The sequence below is a fragment of the Cetorhinus maximus genome, chromosome 23, assembly GCF_964194155.1.
Source record: "Cetorhinus maximus chromosome 23, sCetMax3.hap1.1, whole genome shotgun sequence".
NCBI classification, from domain to species: domain Eukaryota; kingdom Metazoa; phylum Chordata; class Chondrichthyes; order Lamniformes; family Cetorhinidae; genus Cetorhinus; species Cetorhinus maximus.
The window spans coordinates 36,345,512-36,368,217 of NC_135901.1; the positions used below are offsets into that span (position 1 = coordinate 36,345,512).

A 22,706-nucleotide genomic window follows, 5' to 3' on the forward strand; every position below is an offset into this window, starting at 1 on the left:
GTCCTTTAGTGCTCCCACACACCATGGCTGTTTCCTGCCTGCTCCTGTTGCTCTATCAAGTGATTAAACACGACTCCGCAATGTGTACAGGAATTCTTTCCCAGAGTCTGCAGGAGCAATCAGTTGTTTAAACCACATCAAGAAGGCGGTGAGTAATGGTGCAGGGATTGAAGGGGCCGGAGCTGGGAGTGGTGGTGAGCGCAGGAAGGTGACAGCAGGAGATTAAAGTGAGGGAGGGGGAAGGAATATTAGCATTGAATTGGAGGGAGGGGGAAAGAGTATCAGCGTGGAATTGGAGGGAGGGGGAAGGAGTGACAGTGTGCAATTGGAGGGAGGGGGAAGGAGTGTCAATGTGGAATTGGAGGGAGGGGGAAGGAATCTCATTATGGAATTGGAGGGAGGCGGAATGAGTGTCAGTGTGGAATTGGTGGGGGAAGGAGTCTCACTGTGGAATTGGTGGGGGAAGGAGTCTCACTGTGGAATTGGAGGGAGGGGGAAGCATTGACAATGTAAACTTCGAGAGAGGGAGCAGGAGTAGTTAGAGGAAGAATTAGGAAGTCATCTCCACCCTGACTGTGCATCTCCCGTATTAAAACTTGAATTGAACCTATCGTTCTCCATCTTGAGTATATTCATACGGAAATGCAGGAACTGTTGGACACTAAGTGAATTGATGGGCGGGAAAGTGGAGTTGAGGTAGAAGATCATTTAATGGTGGAGCAGGGTCAAGGGGCCATATGGTCTAGCCCTGCTCCTATTTATTGTGTTTTTTGAACATCACTGTGAATCATTTCGATTCAAGCACAGCAGATTGAGCACCCGCCATTTCCCTTCCTCCCACCCCATATACCAGGGCCCGAGACACACTTTCCAGGTGACACAGTGATTTGCTTGTCCTTCTTGCAATTTAGTATGTTGTATTCACTGCTCACAGTGTGACCTCCCCTACACTGAGGAGACTAACTCTTGATTGGGTGACTGCTTTGTGGGACATCACTATTCGGTCTGTGCGTGTGGCCTTGAGCTTCTGATCATTTACCAGTTTAATTCTCCTCTTCCCCAGTCCCACTCTGAACTCTCTGTCCTCAGCCTCCCGCAATGTCCCAATGAATCTCAAAGGAAACTCAAGGAAAAGCAGCTCATCTTTGGTTAACTTTCTAGACTCAAAATTCATTTCAAGAATTACAGATAATAACCATCACTACAATTTTTTTCAGACAGTAGGTGCTGGTAATGTTTCTGCTGTGAACATTTATCCCTCCTCTAGTCCTGTCCTTCCTTTCACTTGTCTCATTAGTTTATTTCCTTATCTCATTATCACCCAATGTTGCCTTGGACCAACACCCCCTTTGTCATTTAACCACTCCAGCCTTCCATCCTATCACAAAAACGTTTTTTCCTTCCTCCAGCCTTCCATACTATCACAAAACCGTTTGTTCCTTCCTCCTTTCCCACTCTCTTTTCCCTAACTCTGTACTTGTTTGAAAACAATTAAAGCATTGAAAAATGAGCAGGAGCTTCTGCAGTGCCCAGTCTGCTAAGTTCTTCAGTGTTAACAAAATTTCCTTGACCCAATGACACGAATAGTTGGACTGGGGATTATTATTGTGTTATTCAATCAAAAAAGATGTATTTAAGCTATTATTTACAATTTACATTTTTAAATGACGTTTATTCTGATCAAGTATGTCCCCAATTTTCTCAGTCGATAGATACAATCGAATTCCCCTTGCTGCTCAACCTGTTACAGAGGCTGTTATAGAAAAGGGGGAAAGGTTTGCCACAGCTATACAAAGCCCTGGTTAGATCACACCTGGAGGACTGGGTATAGTTCTGGGAACGGCACCTTATAAAAGATCAATATTTGCCTTGAAAGTTTCAGAGGAGCCGCATTGATGAGGTTGGTGGGTTTTGGAAATTGGAAGTTGTACATCCGCAGCTTGTGGCACTATTTCACCTCACTGTTCACTTCATGTTCATGTCTAACACACTCGATGCTGTTATTGGCTGAACAAGTCTTCTGTGTTTGAATTAAACATGCTGTTATTCGGCGCTCCCACTCCTGCCGCCCGGGTTTGGCCCTCCTCAGGGAATGTTGTTTTCTTGTTGCTGTGTGAACTGTCACAATGAACTGATCCTGGAGTCTCCTTCCCCTGGGATCTACAAAACCCATCACTTCTCTTCCTCTTTCATTCTCACTCTTTCATTCCTAGTTTGAGTCGGTTCTCCTTTCGGGTTCTTCAACAAATCCATTTGGGTGGGCAAGAGGCAGCTGAAATTTAATGTAGCAAGTATGAAGTGATTGATTTTGGTCTGAAGAATGAGGCGATGCAACATCAAATAAACTGTACAATTCTAAAGGGGTTTCTCCATTACACAGCGAGTGGTTAGGATCTGGAATGCACTACCTGAGAGTGTGCGGGAGGCAGATTCAATCGCGGATTTCAAAAGAGAATTGGCCAAAAAATGCAGGTCTCCGGGAAAAAGGCGGGGGAGTGGGACTACGTGAGTTAGTTTCCAGAAGAGTAAGAGATCTCCCTTTTCAGACGGAGATTAGGAGGTTTTTTCTCCCGCCGAGAGTCTGTGGAAATATTTCCCCCAGAAAGCAGTGGCGGCTGGGTCACTGAATTTATTCAAGGAAAAATTAGACAGACTTTTGACAGTCAAGGAAGTCAAAGGTTATGGGGGCAGACATGAAAGTGGAGTTGAGATCACAACCAGATCAGCCATGATCTTATTGTATGGCAGAGCAGACTCAAAGGGCTGAATGGCCGACTCCTGTTCATAACTCCGATGTCCCTATGAACCGGGCCGAATGGCCTCTCTCTGAGGTGTAAACTTGGCTCTGCTTCTCTAATACTGAGTGGCTCCAGTGACAAAATGGTTCAATTTATGCTCCTGTAATGTTCTAATTCAATGCTGATACCGCTCAAGGCAATGGTTACAGCGACGTACTGAGTGGTCGAGCAGTCGCAGGTGTTCGATTTCGAACTCCAGCTTTTTCAGGAAGCCATGGGTTCAAGTCCCACTGCAGCAAACATTTCTGCTCATCTGACATTTCAACAAATCCGTCAAGGTGCGCTTGGGTTAGCTGACGCCTGCGCTGCTTCATTTTGGTCGGAAGAACGAGGATAAATTGCAAGGTGACCGGATATGGCAGGGACCGAGACCAGCTTTCTCTGTTATAACCATTCTCCGGTTTTATTTGAACAACATTACGGTTTACCTAATGTTTGTAGTCAGGGCCGAGTGGTTAAGGCAATGGATTCGAAACCTATTGGGGTTTCCCCACGCAAGATTGAATCCTGCCAACTACGCTTTTGGTACCTCCAGAATTAACTATTGGTTAAATAGAATCAAAACATTCCAAACACTCCTGCCTTTTTCCCCACTGCACTTCCGCGTTACTTCATTTCCATTCATCTGCAAGCATTCGCCAAATCTGCAGTCGGAAATGGAACAAACTGAGCCAAGTTGGTGACATCCTTGTTTTCTGAGTGTATGTCTTCCCTTAGGCCCCTGTCACTCTCGGTGTATATGTCTCTCTGTGTTCCTCTGTGTGTGTCAATGTGCTTCAGTTCCCCGAGGTGTTGAACACATTTTCTTTACCATTCCAAACGTTATTCACGTACTTTACGTATCTTCATGGTAAATGGTACAGAGAATAACAGCAGGTTCAAACGTTTCCAAAGGAGGTTGACCGTTTCTGTGTTTTTTTGAGGTCAGACTGCGAATTGACTCCAGCCTGCGAACTGACTCAGTGCCCACATGTTACACAGCGGAGAACACTTAAACAGACAGTGGATTCACTCGGTGTGATGGTGTGTTCCAGTTAGGGATATGCAGTCAGAGAATCAATTTGTATGAGTTGTTTTGAACCCAATATTTCGAATAGGCTGGATGTTATGCACATGTTGAATCTAATTTCTTTCGTTTTATTCGAAATGAACATGAATAAATCTATTTGTGTGGAAACTTACTGAATAAGAGCAGGCCTGGCAAAGTTTGGATAATATTTCCTTGTAACCAAAGGACACAGCATCTCTGTAGTCAGTTTATGTCTGGTTCCTTGCAGCCTTTCAGTAAATCTCTTTACCTCTGTACTTGTTCCAGATTTATTGCTCAGCCGACGTTTCCATTATTAGTGCCTAACCTTAAACCCAACTGGACTGATTCTGGTGAAGCTAATAGTATTGATGGTGCCAATCAGGAAGGAGTTCATATGCATGTGGAGAAATCGCACCAGAGCAACAATTCTCAATCCCTGCCCAGGAATTGAACCCGGGCCGTGGAGGTGAAAGCACAGAAACCTAACCATAAGATCACCAAGGAAATTGCCTGACCAGCTTTCCTCATCCATGCCGCATTTGCCATTTCTTCACTTGAGACCACCAATGACAAGAACGATTGCTGTGAGCTGGGACATGAAACCGACAGTGAGGTGAAATAGTCCCACAAGCTGCTCATGTGCAACTTTCAATTTCCAAAACCCACCAACCTCATCACTGCGGCCAACCATTGTGGCCGAGTGGTTAAGGCGATGGAGGCCAAATCCATTGGGGTTCCCCGCTTCTCATTACTCCTGGTTTTAACTGTGTGGCTACAGAGTTAATTATCGATTAAGTTAAATAAAATCAATCCAAACACCCCGGCGTTTTCCTACCTCTGTTCATTCACGAAAACATTCACGAAACTTGCAGTTGGAACTGAAACAAAACTTAGTGTCATGCTTGCGTTCTGAGTTTTTGTCTCTCCTCAGAGACAATCCCTTGCCCTCTGTCACTCTCGGTGTATATGTCTGTGTGTGTTCCCCTGTGTGTGTCAATGTGGCTCAGTTCCCTAGTTTCAAACGCTATTCACGAAAAAGGTCAGAAGCAAAATCAAGAAGTGGTCCTCATCTTCATCGACCTGACCAAGGCGTTTGACTCTTTCAGTCATGAAGCTCTATGGATCTTCCTCTAACACTTGGTTGCCCATTGAAGTTTGTCACCATCCTGCGACTCCTGCATGACAGCATGACCGCCTCTGTCCTGAGTGGAGGATCTGAAACTGACACCTTTCACATCCGGACCAGGGCCATACAAGGTTGTGTGATCGCTCCCAACTTGTTCACCATTTACTTGACTGTCATCGTCCACCTCATCCAAGATGACCTACCACTTGGTGTCAACATTCAATATTATCTGGACGGGAAGCTCTTCAACCTTGGTTGCTTCTGGACAAAAACCAAAACTCACCACCATGGACATCGACGACATTCAGTTTGAGGATGACGGCTGCATGATGGCTCACTCTGTCGGGGATATGCAAAGGACGCTTGGCCTCTTCAACATCTCGTATAAGAGGCTTGGCCTGTCCTTAAACATCGCCAAGACAATGGTCCTTCACCAACCTTCCCTGGGCCAGTTAAGCATCCCTCGTGCCATCCACCTAGATGGAATGGGCCTATAGTATGTGCAGCAATTCCCTTATCTCGGCAGCCACCTCTCCCAAGGGACCATTCATCGATGAGGAAGTCCAACACCGAGTCAACTGGGGAGTGAGATTTGAAGTTTCACATCACAGCTAGAAATATCACATGTGGAACAAATTGAGAACAAACACACAGATGGAGAGGGGAAGTGGAAATAAAAGAGAAGGGCTGTGATAGGTTACAAAGCACTGACTATAGAGCTGGTGGTGCAAGGCAGAATATTATTCCTGTATTACCCATGTCACTTGCAGCTCTAATTTCCTGATATATATACCATGCCCAACATTACCACTACAGTTTGGTGGCCTGTAAACAACACCCACCAATGTTTGTTCCCTCTTGCTGTTTCTGAGCTCCACCCAAACTGATTCTACTACTTGATCCTTCGATCTAAGATCCTCTCTCACGAATGTACTGATCTTGTCCCTTATTAACAACAATACCCCACCTCCTTGTCCTTTTTGCCTATCCTTCCTAAATGATGAATATCCTTGAATATTGAGGTCAGCCAATCACACTGCTCCTTGAAAGCAGCACACAGGGCCGAATGGCCTCTTTCTTTGCTATACTTTCCATAAATTGTTACTTCCCAACACAACGATTATTTCTTTCACAGTCATTCTGCCATTTTATAATCCACTCTAGCGAGTGGGTTCAAAGCTTAACAACGTGCAAAAGACTGGAAGGAGTCTGCAACTGTGGATAATCGTCACTGTGCACATTCCTGGCATCAGTATGTGAGAGAATCGGGAAAATGAGGTCCTGGTTTATCTTTACTGTGTCATCTTCAAACCCATCCCTGCTAAAATCCTTGGGTTTTACGTTCCTTCTCCCTGCTTTCCAGGGAAAGCCCGGGTTCACTGACTGTATCTACATCAAGCAGCGAATTGACCTAGGAGCTGGATGGGCAGAGGGAGCTGGACGGTCATGGGGGGCGGTCCAGGGACAGGGGGTGGTGGGTGGCAGGGACGGGGGGGTGCAGGGACTGATGTAGAAACAGATGTGACATGAAAGCGGCAGAATTTGATGTGTGTCAGTTACTTTCAGTGATGAATTTCTGCCATGTGTCGCCTTGTCAGTTTCACAGGAGCCGCAGGGATGAGGTTGGTGGGTTTTGGAAATTGAAAGTTACACATGAGCAGCTTGTGGGACTATTTCACCTCACTGTCGATTTCATGTTCCAGATCACAGCAACTGTTGCTGTCATTGGCTGAAGAAGTCGTTTGTGTTCCATCTAAACAAGCAGTTTTGTGGTAAAAGATCTGAAATTTTAAAAAATGGGCAAAAGCAGCGTGGATAAGGCAAACCAATAAGCTTCTTGCCAGTTTCCCTGGTAGCCTAGTAGTTAGCATTCAGTGCTCTGACTGCTGCGGCTGGGGTTCGGTTATTGGTCGGGGAATAAAAATTTATTGGTCTTGTGAAATTGTTAAAACGAGTGTTAATTCCTCACTTTTTGAAACATTTAACAACTCCGCCAGAATCAGTGGAGTGAGAGTTGAAATCTCATCTCACAGCTGAAAATGTCACCGCTCATAGAGTCATAGTCACAGAGCTATCGAGGGCCACAGCACAGAAAAAGGCCCTTCGGCCCATCGAGTCTGTGCCGGTCAAACAAGTACTGAACTATTCTAATCCCATTTTCCAGCTATCTGGAACCAGCTGGAACAGGTCGAGAACAAATATGGACGCAGAGTGAGTGAATAAAAGAAGGAGAAGAGAAGGGCTGGTTGCAAAGCACTGATCAAAAATATGGTGATGCGAGGCAAAATATGGGTGGGAGAAGGACAAATATTGCTGCCTACTGTTTGCACTGACACAAATATCACTCCTGATAGATCAACCAATCACAACTGCTCTTTGAAAGCAGCACACGGGGCCGAATTGTCTCTTTCTGTGCTGTAACCTTCTATAATTTTATGTTCCCTAACACCACTGTTGCTTCATTCACAGTCATTCTGCCATATTATAACTCACTCTAGCGAGATTACCTTGTATTCGGCTCTTTTGAAACCAAAATACTGAGTAACTTCAGCGAGTTATCTTCTCATTTCTAGGCAGGGGCAGAAGCAGAAAGAGGTGTGACATGAAAGTGTTTTGAATTTGATGTGTCTCAGTTGCTTTGAGTGATGAATGTCTGTCTTGTAGCTTTCACAGGAGCCACGGTGATGAGGTTGGTGGCTATTCTGAAAGCAGCAAATTTTGAAAAAAAACACAATGGCGCCCACTACCCAAAGATTAATAATCTTATGTTCTACCGACTGAGTCAGCCGGGCAAGTTTGAAAAACAAATGATCCATATGCCAAAATACGTGGAGAAAAACGTTGTTTTCCACCTGGAGCTTCAGCTTGCTCTGAATTTCAAAGTGTGGAAGGTAATCGACCTACAAAAGCCCCAAGGATGTAATGAATTCCTCTCAATCATCAATAACATCATTCACATCTTCCACTTCTTAGCTGCACCTCCTTTCAAACATTGCAAACTCGTCTTGCATCTTTCATCCTGCCATTTTTCCCTGTAACATTTTCATCTGAAGCTACGCAACAAATATGAATAAAATTGTGATGATAAAATTGTGTTCACCCCTTCGGGAACTGAACCACATTGACACACACAGAGGAAAAAACACAGACATAGACACCGTTTTTCCTGCTAAAAGGAAAGACAATCTGCATCAGTTTAAGGCGGCGCTTGTTGGACAAAAGATAGCATGCAAAGCAACCCGAGGTTAAACCACCTATAAAGTTGAGAGGAGAAAGATTCGAACCCAAGCCTCCAGAAAGACTGTAACTTGAATCCAGGACTTTAAACCACTCGGTCACAGTACCACACTAGCCTGGCTTTTTGCCATTACCTTGATTGGCATTGCCACTGAAATAGAAGATTAGCAATGCAGTAGGAATTGACCATAAGCCCATCGAGCCTCCTCTACCATTAAATAAGATAATGGTGGATCCGCAGCCTCAACACCAATTTCCCCCCTGACCCCAATAGCCCTTCATTCCCTTAAAATCCAAAAATCTATCCATCTCAGCCTTCAATCTTCTCATTGACTGAGGATCCATAGACCTCTGGGTTACAGAATTCCAAAATTTCACAAGCTTTTGAGTGAACAAATGTCTCCTCACCTCAGTCCTAAATGGCTGACACATTATGCAGAGAATGTGAGCCCAGTTCTTGACGCTGCAGCCAGGGGAAAACAGCCTCTCAGGATGTTCACTGTCAAGCTGTCTCAGAATGTTCAATGAAATCACCTCTCATTAGTCTAAACTCCAGAGAGAACAGACTCATCCCACTTAATCTCTCACTCTCATCTCAGGAATCAATCCAGTGAATCTTGGTTGCACACAGGCAGCGAGAGAATAGAGGGAACAAAGAGAACAAGAGTCAACAGAGATGGAGACACAGACAGAGATACTGAGAGAGTGAAAGAGACCGAGACAAATGTACAGAGACAAAGAGAGACAGATAGAGAGCGGGGTAGACACTGAAAGGAACAGATACACTTCACCGTTTCATACGATCGTTAACTTAGATTGACAAACAGGAAGAAAGAAGAGAAAGAAAGACTTACATTTAAACAGAGTCTTTCACCAACTCAGGACAACGGGAGGCGCTTTAGAGCCAATGAAATCCTTTTGAAGTGTATTTACTGTTATAATCTAATCACAGGGAGAGTTTGATAAAAATGCTAATCCAGCAGATGACAAAATCCGATTTTAAGAATCACATCTCAATGTAGAATCTTTCTTTCTATATCTCTGTGGAAATTTGGTGAATGATTGCAGATGAGCGCAAATAAGAAAAAACATGGGATGGTTTTTACTCCATTTACCGATAATTAACTCTGTCGGCACCTGGTTAAAATTGGAAATGATGAAGAGTGTAGTCAGTGGAGCTCATAGCTGTGCAGGGAGGCTGCAATGAATTTCAAAACCATCACCTTAACCGCTCAGCCACTGTTACAGACGTTGTTCTTGTGCTTGGTTGAGACATAAATCTCAAAAGGATTAACAAAAAACACACTTGTGAAACCTTTGAGGTGTTGTAACCCACAGGAGATACAGAGCAAGAGCTAGAATGTGGGATTAGACTGAATTGTCCTTTTCCTGCCAGCATGGGCGTGATGGATCGAATGGCCTTCTAAAGGTTTCTACTTTTCATTGTCTCAATGTCTCAAAATAATCATCGTCACCCACTCCCCCACTGCCCCCCCCACCCCTCGCCCCCCAACGACCCTCCCCCCACCTCCCCCAGCCCCCCTCCCCCCCCTCCCCGGCCACCCGCCCCCGTGTGTATTTTGTGTGTTTACTCAATGAAATGTTAGTAAAAGATAACGGTGGGGAAGGATTGAGGGTTTTCAGCGTGGGACAGAAGTGAAATGGGTCAACAAAGAAGCAACACATTTCAACTCAGAGCAGAAATAGATGACACATACAGAATGACTCTCACACCTTTAGTTTCTTTACTGGTTCCATCACCATCGCTTTTCCCTTACATCCTCATCCCTTTTGTTATTTATTCTCTCCTGTCTTCCATTTGATCAGAAACCTTCTCTTCTGTTCTCTCCCCTTTCCCGCTTCCCTGTCTGTGAACTTCTTGAAAATCTGTAACATCTCTAAGTTCTTTCCAGTTCTGATGAAAGTTCAGCAGCCTGAACCGTTAACTGTTTCTCCCTACACGGATCCAGCCTGACCTGCTGAGTATTTCCAGCATTTTCTGGTTGTGAATGAGAGTGACAGATGTATGGCCATTTCCCCTCCATATGGAATGTGTGACACTGATTGCCCGAGTGCAGTGGTCATTATGATAAAGACAAAATACTGTGGATGCTGGAAATCTGAAACAAAAACAAAAAATGCTGGAAAAACTCAGCAGGTCTGGCAGCATCTTTGGAAAGACAGTTAACGTTTCGAGTACCTTTGACTCGAAACCCAACTCTGAGGAAGAGTCACATGGACTCGAAATGATAACTCTGCCTTTATCTCCACAGGGGCTGTCAGACCTGCTGAGTTTTTCCAGTATTTTTTTTGTTTTTGTTGTGCTGTGGTCATTGTGTTTGCTTTAAACCTCAAATTACCCGGTTAGCTCTCATGTGGAAGGTTTACCCTTCAATTGTGTCGGGATGGAGGTGGGACAGTAGTAAAATCAGCGAGAATTAATCCAGAGGCCCAGGCATAGGACTTCAGATTCCACCACAACTTGAGGTTTTGATTTTTTATTCTTTCATGGGATGTGGACATCGCTGGCTCGGCCAGTATATATCTTGCCCATCCTTAATTTTCCCTTGAGAAGGTGTTGGTGAGCCTCTTCTTCAATGACTGAAGTCCATGTGGTGCAGGTATACCCACAGTGCTGTTGGGGAGGGGCTTCCAGGAATTTGACCTAGTGACAGTGGAGGAACGGCGATACAATTCCAAGTCAGTCTTGGAGAGGAATTTGCAGGTGGTTGTGTTCCTATGCATCCTCTTCCCTTGTCCTTCGAGGTGGTAGAGGTCACGGGTTTGAAAGGTGCTGTTGGATGAGCCTTGATGAGTTGAGAATTGAATTAATAAATCTGGAATTGAAAGTTAGTCTCAATAATGGTGAATTGAAGCTTTCTTCGATTGTCCTGCGAACCCATCTGGTTCACTAATATCCTTTCAGGAAAGAAATGTGGCGTCCTTACCCAATCTGACCAAATGTGAGTCCAGACCCGCAGCAATGTGATTGACTCTTAGCTGCCCTCTGAAATAGCCGAGCAAGTCACCCCGTGCATGGGTAATTAGGGATGGAGAACAAGTGCTGCCCTTGACAGCGACACCAACATCCCATGAAAGAATTTTTAAAAGATGAGCAATTGCCATTTTGTTTCATTTCATGTCGAACAGAGTGACAGTAACTGCTGTCTCATTATTTAAAACCTCGATTTTTTTTACCTATTTAACCAGGTAACGTTAAGTGAGAGAAAACTGATTCACAGTGACCCAGAAATCCGAACCTAAAACAAAAACAAAAACAAAACAAAAATTATTGGATGCATTCAGCAGTATCTATGGAAACAGAAACAGAGTGAATGCTTCAGGTCTTTGAACTTGAATCCAGTTACACAGTTCTGATGAAAGGTCATGACCTGAAATGTGAACTATGATTCTGTTTCCACGTTCATTACCAAAAGTGATGAGGATTTCTGAATTTTCTGTTTTAATTTCAGATTTATAGCAACTGCAGTATTTTGATTTTCCATCAATGTGGAGTGTTGAGAATCTGGAATCTCTTCCCCGAATGGTTAGAGATCCACGTCTGAGCTAGGAACCCATGGGTAAAATCCCACTGCAAAAAGACAGTTCACCAACTGAAAGTGGGCAGGAATTCACTCAGTCATCCCATTTACTGAGACAGTCAAAATGGAGAGAGGTATTTCACGTGTGAGGAGGGATTTAGTCAGTTTCTCCATCTGTTAACACTCCGGCCTTAAGAGTTCAAAGAATTTGATCCACAAATGGTGCATTCTGGCAAGATACAGATTAGATTTTTCGTATGTGAGGAAAAAAAAATCACTAGTTCACCCCAGTTGCTAAGATTCCAGTGAGTTCACATCTAACTGTCGGTGTTTGTTCTGCTGTTAATTATACTCAGTACAGAACGTGCATTATGGTTGCTGCATAAATTGATTTAATAATTTTATATATCTTCCTATGTTGCCAATCTTAATCGGATCACATAACATAATTTTCGATTGAACAATATTTAGTTTCAATGGCGGTTCTCTTGCCCGGCATTCGTCGCGAGACAGAATGTGCCCTATTCTCATTGCAGGAGCCCCTTGCACAGGCGCAGTGGCATTTGTGAGTCGAGCATGCGCCGTCCGCTTTTAGATTAGCGCATGCGCAGTGTGGGTGCTGCAGCTGCGGAGAGGCGGACATCTCGATTCTGTTAAAAACAAAGAACTGCGGATGCTGGAAATCCAAAACAAAATCAGAATTACCTGGAAATACTCAGCACGTCTGGCAGCATCGGCAGAGAAGAACAAAGTTGACGTTTCGAGTCCTCATGACCCTTCAATAGAACTAAGGAAAAATAGGAGAGGGGTGAAATATAAGCTGGTTTAAGGTGGGGGTGGGGGGAGAAGTGGTGGGGGTGGGGGGGGGCGGTGGGGTGAGGGGTGGTTGTAGGGACAAGCAAGCAGTGATAGGAGCAGATAATCAAAAGATGTCACAGGCAAAAGAACAAAGAGGTGTTGAAGGTGGTGATATTATCTAAAAGAATGTGCTAAATAAGAATGGATAGCAGGACACGCAAGGTACAGCTCTAGTGGGGGTGGGGTGAAATAAGACTAAAAGGGCATAAAAGGTATAGATTTAAAAGCAATGGAAATAGGTGGGAAAAGAAAAAATCTATATAAATTATTGGAAAAAACAAAAGGGAGGGGGAAGAAACGGAAATGGGGTGGGGATGGAGGAGGGAGTTCAAGATCTAAAGTTGTTGAACTCAATATTCAGTCCGGAAGGCTGTAAAGTGCCTAGTCGGAAGATGAGGTGCTGTTCCTCCAGTTTGCGTTGAGCTTCACTGGAATAATGCAGCAAGCCAAGGACGGACATGTGGGCATGAGAGCAGGATGGAGTGTTGAAATGGCAAGTGACAGGGAGGTCTGGGTAATGCTTGCAGACAGACCGAAGGTGTTCTGCAAAGCGGTCACCCAGTCTGCGTCTGGTCTCTCCAATGTAGAGGAAACGGCATTGGGAGCAACGAATCCAGTAGACTAAGTTGAGGGAAGTGCAAGTGAAATGCTGCTTCACTTGAAATGAGTGATTGGGCCCTTGGACGGTGAGGTGAGTGAAGGGGCAGGTGTTGCATCTTCTGCGGTTTTACGGGAAGGTGCCGTGGAAGGGGGTTGAGGTGTAGGGGGTGATGGAGGAGTGGACCAGGGTGTCCCGGAGGGAACGATCCCTACGGAATGCCGCCAGGGGGTTGTGAATTTCTATCCTGGACTGACAGGGATGGATTTTGGAAACTTCTTTTACAGGGGGTTCGAAGGGGAGGATTTACACACAGCAAACTCAAACGAAGACAAATGTTTGTCTCTGCTCGTTATTGGACTGACAGCAATGTTTTTTATTTACAGTGTATTAGCTGAGCAGAATTTGAAGGCGGGAAACTCAAACCAAACATCAGATCAAAACCTAACAGAGTCACTCGATTCAACAGAACCTAATGTATGTTTCTCTGTGGTAAAATATTCAAACATCTGTGTGACTGATAATTGGGGAGAGCAAAGTCATGGATGGATTTGAGAAGAAGGATGAGAATTTTGAATTGAGTTGCTGTTTAACCAGAGCCCGTGTAGGTCAGTGAGGTCAGGTTGATGGGTGAGTGAATGGGACTCGTGCAGAGGACAAAGCAGCAGACATTTGGATAAACTCAAGTTTATCACAGAAGCCAGCCAGTCAAGACTTGATGTCATAAAGAATAGATGAGAGTTCAGAAAGATGAGCTGAGACAGGGCCAAAATGAGTGACGTTACTGCAACATTTCATGGTCAAGATGGGGGTTAATTTAAACCTCACTGATTTCTCTCATTTCCCATCCACAAACAGAAAGGTGTTTTTGATTTGCTTCCCTCTTTATAAGTATTTTCCAACCCTCATTTTTCATATGATATAATTTCTATTAGTAAACCCACAGGAAAGTCAAGATAGGATGAACTCAAAGGGTTAGTTTATTTGCACACACCCAAAACTTGTGTGGTGTGAATGTTGCTTACTTATTGTCACCTCAAGCCTCTGTGTGACTGGAAATAGGGGAGAGCAAAGTCATGGACGGATTTGGAAAGAAGGGTGAGAATTTTAAATTTCTGTTTAACTGGGAGCCTGTCTAGGTCAGTAAGTACAGGGTGATGTGAGAGTGACTGGGACTCAGTGCATAGGACAGGGTGATATTTATATGTACTGCCTGAGACTGAACCAGACTGTTCACAAAAATACAAGCAGATGCTGGAAATCTGAAATAAACAGAAAATGTTGGAAGGACTCAGCAGGTGTGGTAGCATCTGTAGAGAGAGAAACAGAGTTAACGTTTTGAGTCCATTTCACGCATCTTCAGATAACTGGAGAAACTGTGGTTGTTCTCCCCAGAGCAAAGGAGATTGAGGGGAGATTTGATTGAGGTGTACGGGTTTATGATAGGTTTAGATAAGGTTGATAAACAAAAGCTCGTCCCATCAGCTGATTGGACACGGTACAGCACTAAGACCACAATCAACCATTCCCTTGGCTGAAATGAGCACAGAAGACATCATCTGTGGAAGAGCTCTCTCTCCACACACTGCCACACCAGCTGAGGCTTTCCAGTATTTTCTGTTTTTATTTCAGACTGTTTACAACTTTGGTGTAACATATATATTCATATATACATATATATGTATGTATAATATATATATACACAAAATATGTATATATCCATTTTTGTACATGTCTATATATAAAACACCACAGATAAAAACAAAAAGCTAAAAGCTACTGCGGATGCTGGAAATCCAAAACAAAAACAGAATTACCTGGAAAAACTCAGCAAGTCTGGCAGCATCGGCGGAGAAGAAATCAGTTAACGTTTCGAGCCTTCATGGCCCTTCGGCAGAACTGCAGTGAGCTGCAGTTCTGCCGAAGGGCCATGAAGGCTCGAAACGTTAACTGATTTCTTCTCCGCCGATGCTGCCAGACTTGCTGAGTTTTTCCAGGTAATTCTGTTTTTGTTATAAAACACCACAGTTGTGAACAGTCTGGTTTAGTCTCAGATAGTTGCCAGGGAGAATGATGGAGTCGGTGGCCAAGGAGTGGGGTTTGTAGGGGATTGAAGACAATGGACGGTGTGTGACTTGGCGACAACTTGGAGGTGATGGTGTTCACATACACCTGCTACCCTGGTTCTAGGTGGTGGAGGTTAAGGCATTTCAGAGATTCTGTTAAAGTATTGACAAAGTTCTAGTCTTGTTTTAGATATATAAAATGCCTTGCTTCACCCCTTCTGTTCCCATCTCTCTTAGTCCCATTCCTCACACAGAGGCCAGACTCCTGAGTGAACCCAGACCGGGTGGCAGGTTCCCTTCCCTGAAGGACATTAGTGAACTAGTTGGGTTTTTAGAACAATCCAGCAGTTTTCATGGTCACTTTTCCCTCGTGCCGGCCCCACAAATTCCCAGATTCATTCAGCTCAATTTCATGTTTTTCATACTAACCTTCTGCAATTCATGCACTAAGACACCCAGATCCCTCTGGACTTCAGAGCTCTGCAATTTCTCACCATTTAGATGAAATGCTTTGTTTTTATTCTTCCTGCCAAATAGGCCATTTCAAATTTTTCAACATTATTTTACATTTCCTGTTCTTTTTCCACTCACTTAAACTATCCAGATTTTTTTTTAACGTCCTTATGTCCTCATCACAACTTACTTTCCAACCTATCTTTGTGTCAACAGCAAAGTTAGCAACCATAGCTTAGGTCCCTTCATCCAAGTCATTTATATAAATTGTAAAACGTTGAGGTCCCAGCACTGATCTCTGTGGCACAACACTTGTTACATCTTGCCAACCAGAAAATTACTAATTTATGCCAACTTTCTTCTTACTGTTTGTTATGACATGCCAGGTGGACCAAATCCACAAGGGAAACTTGGTTGTGCTATCAAAATGGTTTTGCAATTTGTATTTATTATGACAAGATGTGTGTACTGAATTCAGAAGTAATGAGTCCACCAAGGCCATTAAAATATTTATTTAAAAAATATTTCAAGCACATACATAAGACTACAATTACTTACCACTACAATTACTTACCTAAAACTCCTATTTGACCTGACTCCCAATTACACACCTATTTTAAGACAACAGTCCAAAATAGATTTTAGATCTAAACAAACCCAACAAGTTAACACAGTACCCATTTGACAATGGAATTCCAAATGGCTATTCCCCAACTTCAGTTCCTTTACATAGCAAACGTAGGCACAAATGGCTGGAGGATTCTTGAAGGCTGTTTCACACACTCTTGTTAGATCTTACATGGCCCTTTCCTTTCATTTTCTTTTATGTTTCTCTCTCTTTAATATGTAAATTCTATTGTTTCCATGTGCCTTTGAAACTGTATCTTCCTCATAATATAAAAAAACTTTCATGTTGCCAATATTGTCAGCAACCTTTGGGAAAATAAACACGCTCCTTAGCCTTGCTTATCCGACTGGTTGTAAACAGACTAAGATCCCTTTGAAATCCAAACAATCCCTTAATGTATCTAAAAATAACAATTCCCTTCACACCTTACATGCTAAGATAGCATCCATGTTTGCTCATTAGCATGCCAAGCACATTTCAACACCTAGCTTCTTCTGATGAATTCAAACTTGCAGTCTACTTGACTCCAAATGTAATTAAATCACACAGACAGAACCACCTATACATACACCCATAAACCTACTTTAAAATAAACCAGAATATTATGAAAATTATATTTTAATCACATATTAGCAAGCCAATTTCCTACCCATGCCAATATGTTACTCACGACATCATGAGCTTTTATTTTCTGCAATACGCTTTGAGGTGAGACTTTATCAAATACCTTCTGGTAGTCTAAATACAGTACACCCATCTGTTCCCATTTATCCACGGCACATTTTACTTCTTCAAACAACTCCAATAAACTGGTTAAACATGATTTCCTTTTTACAAAACCATGTTGACTCTGCCTGATTAACTTGAATTTTTCTAAGTGTCCTGCTATAACATCTTTAATAATCGCTTCCAACATTGTCCCAATGGCAGATGTTAAGCTAACTGGCCTGAAGTTTCTTGTTTTCTGTCTCTCTCCCTTTTTGAGTAAAGGAGTTATATTTACTGTTTTTCAATCTAATGGAACCTTACCCAAACCTACGGAATTTTGGAAAATTAAAAGAAATACCATCAACTCTCTCATTAGACACTTCTTTGAAGACCCGAGCCTGAATTCCATCAGGACCCTGGGACATGTCAGCCGCAGCTCCAACAATTTGCTTAGTCCCACTTCCCTGTCGAGTGTGTTAGACATGACCATGAAGTGAAAAATGAGGTGAAATAGTGCCACAAGCTGCGGATGTACAACTTTCAATTTCCAAAACCCACCAACCTCATCAATGCGTCTCCTCTGAAACTTTCAAGGCAAATATTGATCCCTGATAAGGTGTCATTCCCAGAACCATACACAGTCCTCCAAGTATGATTTAACCAGGGCTTTGTATAGCTGTCGCAAACCTTTCCCTCTTTCCTATAACAATCTCTGTAACAGGTTGTACAGCAAGGGGAGTTAGAATCTATGTATCGACTGAGAAAAATGACAAGATGCTTGATCAGAAAAAACTTCAAAAATTTAATTCAAAAATCAACAGATTAAGTGGATTGTTTTGGTTCAGAAACAATATAAGGATCCTCAGTCCAATTCTTCATGTCATTGGGTCAAGAAAACTTTGCTAAAACTGCAGAATTTAGCAGACTGGACACTGCCGAAGCTCTTGATTATCTTTCAATATTGTTTTTTCTTAACTCAAAGTTTTCAAACAAAGGAATTGCACATTGGCTTTAGGCGGGGAAAATCAGGGTCCTGGAGAGAAAGAGGGGAACTAGGATGAATTAGAAAGCTCTTTGTAAAAAAGCTTATGACAATAAAACTGTTGGTGAAGGTCCTCTTACTGTGTTGTGCCATTTGATGACATTGTTGATCAGTCTGTCTCCAGCATTCCTAATGGGAACAGCTGAATTCCATTTCTTCAAAACAAAGACCCTAAGTGCTGCTGCATGACGTCACCGTTTAACATTCCAGCCGGGTGCCTTTCAGTTTAGAGGATTCAAGTAACATCCCAGAAATAGCTGTAAATCGGTAAATGGAAGGGAGGGAGGAACTCAAGATAACTAAAATAACCAGGGAAATGGTAGAGAAAATTGTTGGAGCTGCAGCCTGACCCCAAGGCCTACTGGACTTCATCCTGGTTAGTGAGGTAGTTGATGTGTTGGTCTTAATTTTCCAAAATTCTGTATATTCAGGGAAGACTCCGTGAGATTGGAAAATAATAAATGTAATTCTTATATTCTAAAAGGGGGAGACAGATATCAGAAAACTACAGGCCAGTTAGCTTAAAATCTGTCATGGGGAAAATGTTAGATGTTAATCTTAATGATGTTATAGCAAGGCACTGAGAAAAATTCAAGGTATTCTGGCAGAGTCAACATGGTTTTGCTAAAGGCAAATCAGGTGCTGTGTATAATGGGGAACTTGTGGATGTGCTGTACTTAGATTTCCAGGAGGCATTTGATAAGGTGCCACATCAAAGATTATTGAGGAAAGTAAAAGCTCATGATGCAGGGGGTAGCATATTGGTGTGGATAGAAGATCAGCGAGCTAACAGGAAACAGAATAGGCATAAATGTGTCATTTTCAGGCTGGCAGGATGTGACAAGTGGTGTGCCACAGGGACCAGTACTGGGGCCTCAAGTTTTTATATAAATGACTTGTATGAAGGGACCATGGTATGGTTACTAAATTTGCTGATGACACAAAGATAGGTAGGAAAATAAGTTGCGAAGAGGATATAAAGAGGCTAGAAAGGGATATAGATAGGTAAAGTGAGTGGGCAAATATCTGGCAAATGGCAGAGAATGTGGGAAAATGTGAAATTGTTCATTTTGGCAGGAAGAATAAAAAAGAAGCTTCTTATCTAAATGGTGAGAGATTGCAGAGCTCTGAGATGTAAATGATCTTGATGCCCTAGTGCAGGAATTGCAAAAGGTTAGTGTGCAGGTGCAGCAAGTGGTTAGAAAAGCTAATAGAGTGTTATTGTTTATTGTAAGGGAAATTGAATATAAACAGGGAGACTATACTTAAGTTATACATGTCATTGGTGAGATCACATCGGGAATATTGTGTACAGTATTGGTCTCCTTATTTAAGGAAGGATGTAAATGCATTGGAAGCAGTTCAGAGAAGGATCACGAGGCTAATATCTGGAATGATTGGGTTGTTTTATGAGGAAATGTTGGAAAGGTCAGGCTTGATTCTGCTGGAGTTTAGAAGAGTAAGATGTGACTTGATTGAAACATATAAGATTCTGAGGGGTCTTGACAGGGTGGATGTGGAGTGGATGTTCTCTCTTGTGGGAGAATCTAGAACGAGGGGTCACTGTTTAAAAAGACAGGGCCACCCATTTAAGGCAGAGATTAGGAGAATTTTTTCTCTCAAATGGTCGTGAATCTTTGGGACTCTTCCCCAAAAGGCAGTGGAAGCAGAGTCGCTGAACATTTTAAAGACAGAAGTAGATTGATTCTTGATAATCAAGGAGGTGAAAGGTTATTTGAGCTGGCTGAGAATGTGGACTCGAGGTTACAATCATATCAACATGATCTTATTGAATGGCGGAGAAGGTTTGAGGGGCCGAGTGGCCTACTCCTGATTTTAATTTGTGTGTAAATTGTGTGAAAGATATTAAAAAGGCTGGGCACAACTTGCGTTTAACACAAAGTTAATTTACTTCACTTTAATCCTCAATATTAACCCCTCTAACTGGGCTGGAGTTTATTAACATCAGCAGAAACAGACCCCAATGAAAATCATTCAGTCCTGGGAGTGAGTAAAATCCAATCAGTGTGGTTACTTGTGAACTCACTGCTGTGTCAGCAGGTAGGATGACTGAGTGAATCCTGAACCACACTTAGATGAGGTGAATAGTCTCTCCCCAGTGTGGATTCACTGGTGAACAGTGAGTTGAGATGATTACCTCAGTCCCGCAGTGAGAGCACCTGAACGGTGTCTCGTTGGTGTGAATACGTTGATGGATCATCAGTTCCTGGGAACCCTTAAAGCATTCCCCACACTCTGGGCAATTAAAATGTCTCTGGTCATTGTGAACTCGCTGGTGTTTCAACAGGGCAGATGACTGAGTGAATCCCTTTCCACACTCGGAGCAGGTCTCTCCCCACTGTGAGTGCGCTGGTGTTTAGTGAGGTCAGATGAATGTTTGAACCCAGTCCCGCAGTGAGAGCACCTGAACGGTCTCTCGTCAGTGTGAACACGCTGATGGGACATCAGGTTCCAGGAACTTTTATAGCCCTTCCCACAGTCTGGACATTTAAAAGGTCTCTCCCCAGTGTGAGTGCGCTGGTGTACAGTGAGGTCAGATGAATGCTTGAAACCAGCCCCACAGTGAGAGCACCTGAAAGGTCTCTCGTCAGTGTGAACACGTTGATGGGACATCAGGTTCCCGGAACTTTTATAGCCCTTCCCACAGTCTGGACATTTAAAAGGTCTCTCGTCAGTGTGAACTCGCTGGTGTGTCAGCAGGCTGGATGACTGAGTGAATCCCTTCCCACATTCGGAGCAGGTGAACGGTCTCTCCCCAGTGTGAATTCGCTGGTGTTTAGTGAGGTCAGATGACCACCTGAACCTACTCCCGCACTGAGAGCACTTGAATCGCCTCTGGTCTGTGTGAACACGTCGATGGTACATCAGTTCACTGGAACTGTTATAGCACTTCCTGCAGTCTGGACATTTAAAAGGTTTCTCGACAGTGTGAACTCGCTGGTGTATCAGCTGGTTGGATAGCTGAGTGAATCCCTTCCCGCAATGGGAGCAAGTGAATGGCCTCTCTCCAGTGTGACTGCGTCGATGAGTTTCCAGCTCTGAAGGGTAATAGAATCCCTTCCCACAATCCGCACACTTCCACGATTTCTCCCTGTTGTGACTGCGCTTATGTTCTGACAGGCCAGATGTTTGGCTGAAGCTTTGTCCACACACAGAACACGTGTACGGTTTCTCCCCACTGTGAACGACGTTTTTTCCTTCCATGTTCAAAATCCAATGGTATTCAGGTTACGATAAATTGGGCGACTCCTTCAGGTCCTGAGCTGATGTCTGGTTTGAGTTTCCCAACTGCAAATGCTCGTCTTCTAATCCCCTGTGAAATTGATTCAATACAGAAAAAAAGGAGTGAGAGAGAACCCACAAAAACACAAAGGCAGGTTGTGAAATTGAGCTGAATGAATCTGGGAATTTGTGGGGCCGGCACTAGGAAAAAGTGACCATGAAAACTGCTGGATTGTCATAAAAACCCAACTGGTTCACTATTGTCCTTTAGGGAAGGGAACCTGTCAACCGGTCTGGGCCCACACTAGACTCTGGGTTCTATGTGAGGAGGGAGGCTGAGAGAGATGGGAGTAGAAGGAATGAAGGAAAGGGATTTTATATATCCATAAATAGAAAGAGTCTCCCAAACCCTCAACCTACACCACCTAGAAGGACCAGGGTAGCAGGTGTATGTGAACACTATCACGTCAATGTTCCCCTCCAACTCACACACTGTCCTAACTTGCCCGACATCCAGTACTGGATGAACAGAAATTTCCTGCTTTTAAATATTGGGAAGACTGAAGCCATTGTCTTCAGTTCCCACTACAAACTCCACTCCCGAGACACCGACTCCGTCCCTCTGCCTGCCAACTGTCTGAGACTGAACCAGACTGTTCACAACCATGGTGAAATATTTCACCTCAAGATGAACTTCCAAAAACATATCTTTGTCGTCTCCAATGTGGGTTTCCATCTGTGAGGATACTGAGACCTCACACTTTTTTTTTTAGAAAATAGATATAGATATCCTCATGGCTATTTCTAAAATTTTTAAAACTGGACAAAGACCTTTTAAAATGGCTGAAGCTGTCTGTGACCACTGAACAAAGGACCCTGTCTGGCATTGTTGGAGAAATTTGGAACTCGCTATCTCTGAAGAGACATTCATGACCCACTGTGGGTTGCACAGGCCAATTTCAAAGAGAGCTATACAAAGGCGATCTGCATTTCATAACCCAGGCTGGCCAACAGGAGTCCAATCGTCTGATGTGACAAAGGGCCCTGGCACCTTACTTTCAATTCTTAATGATTGAGACATTTAACCATCTCGAGGACCCAGATAAGGGATACACATCCCTTGTCAAAGACAAGGTGGGAGTCATGGGACATGGACCTCCAGCTTGTGTAACCAGTAATATTGCCTTGCTGCACTGATAAACCTCAGTCTGCCATTTTAACATCTACAAGCAGCAAACAGAAAGGGTGTTCTGCCCAGATTTAATACCGGGCCACATCTACACTGTTTCTGCTGGAACATCTGTGCCTTCGCCTACAAGACTGATTCATCTCTGCATAGCTATCTCATCGCGTGAAGCCAACTCCATCGGAAAAGTG

General features: G+C 43.4%; 3 protein-coding genes across 3 annotated transcripts in view; all 3 read right to left on the minus strand.

Annotated features, from left to right (window-relative positions):
- The window catches only part of LOC144697525 (uncharacterized), a 248,637-nt gene that overhangs the window by 86,918 nt on the left and 139,013 nt on the right, over positions 1-22,706 (minus strand). The window lies entirely within an intron of this gene.
- The window catches only part of LOC144697471 (uncharacterized), a 346,752-nt gene that overhangs the window by 61,373 nt on the left and 262,673 nt on the right, over positions 1-22,706 (minus strand). The gene's annotated exons all lie outside the window — the stretch shown is intronic.
- LOC144697557 (uncharacterized) overlaps positions 1-22,706 on the minus strand; it is a 280,480-nt gene that overhangs the window by 4,291 nt on the left and 253,483 nt on the right. The window contains exon 2 of the mRNA XM_078569605.1: positions 20,447-21,420. Coding sequence (XP_078425731.1) covers positions 20,447-21,311 — 865 coding nt within the window. The 5' untranslated portion in view covers positions 21,312-21,420. The remainder of the gene's footprint in view (positions 1-20,446; positions 21,421-22,706) is intronic.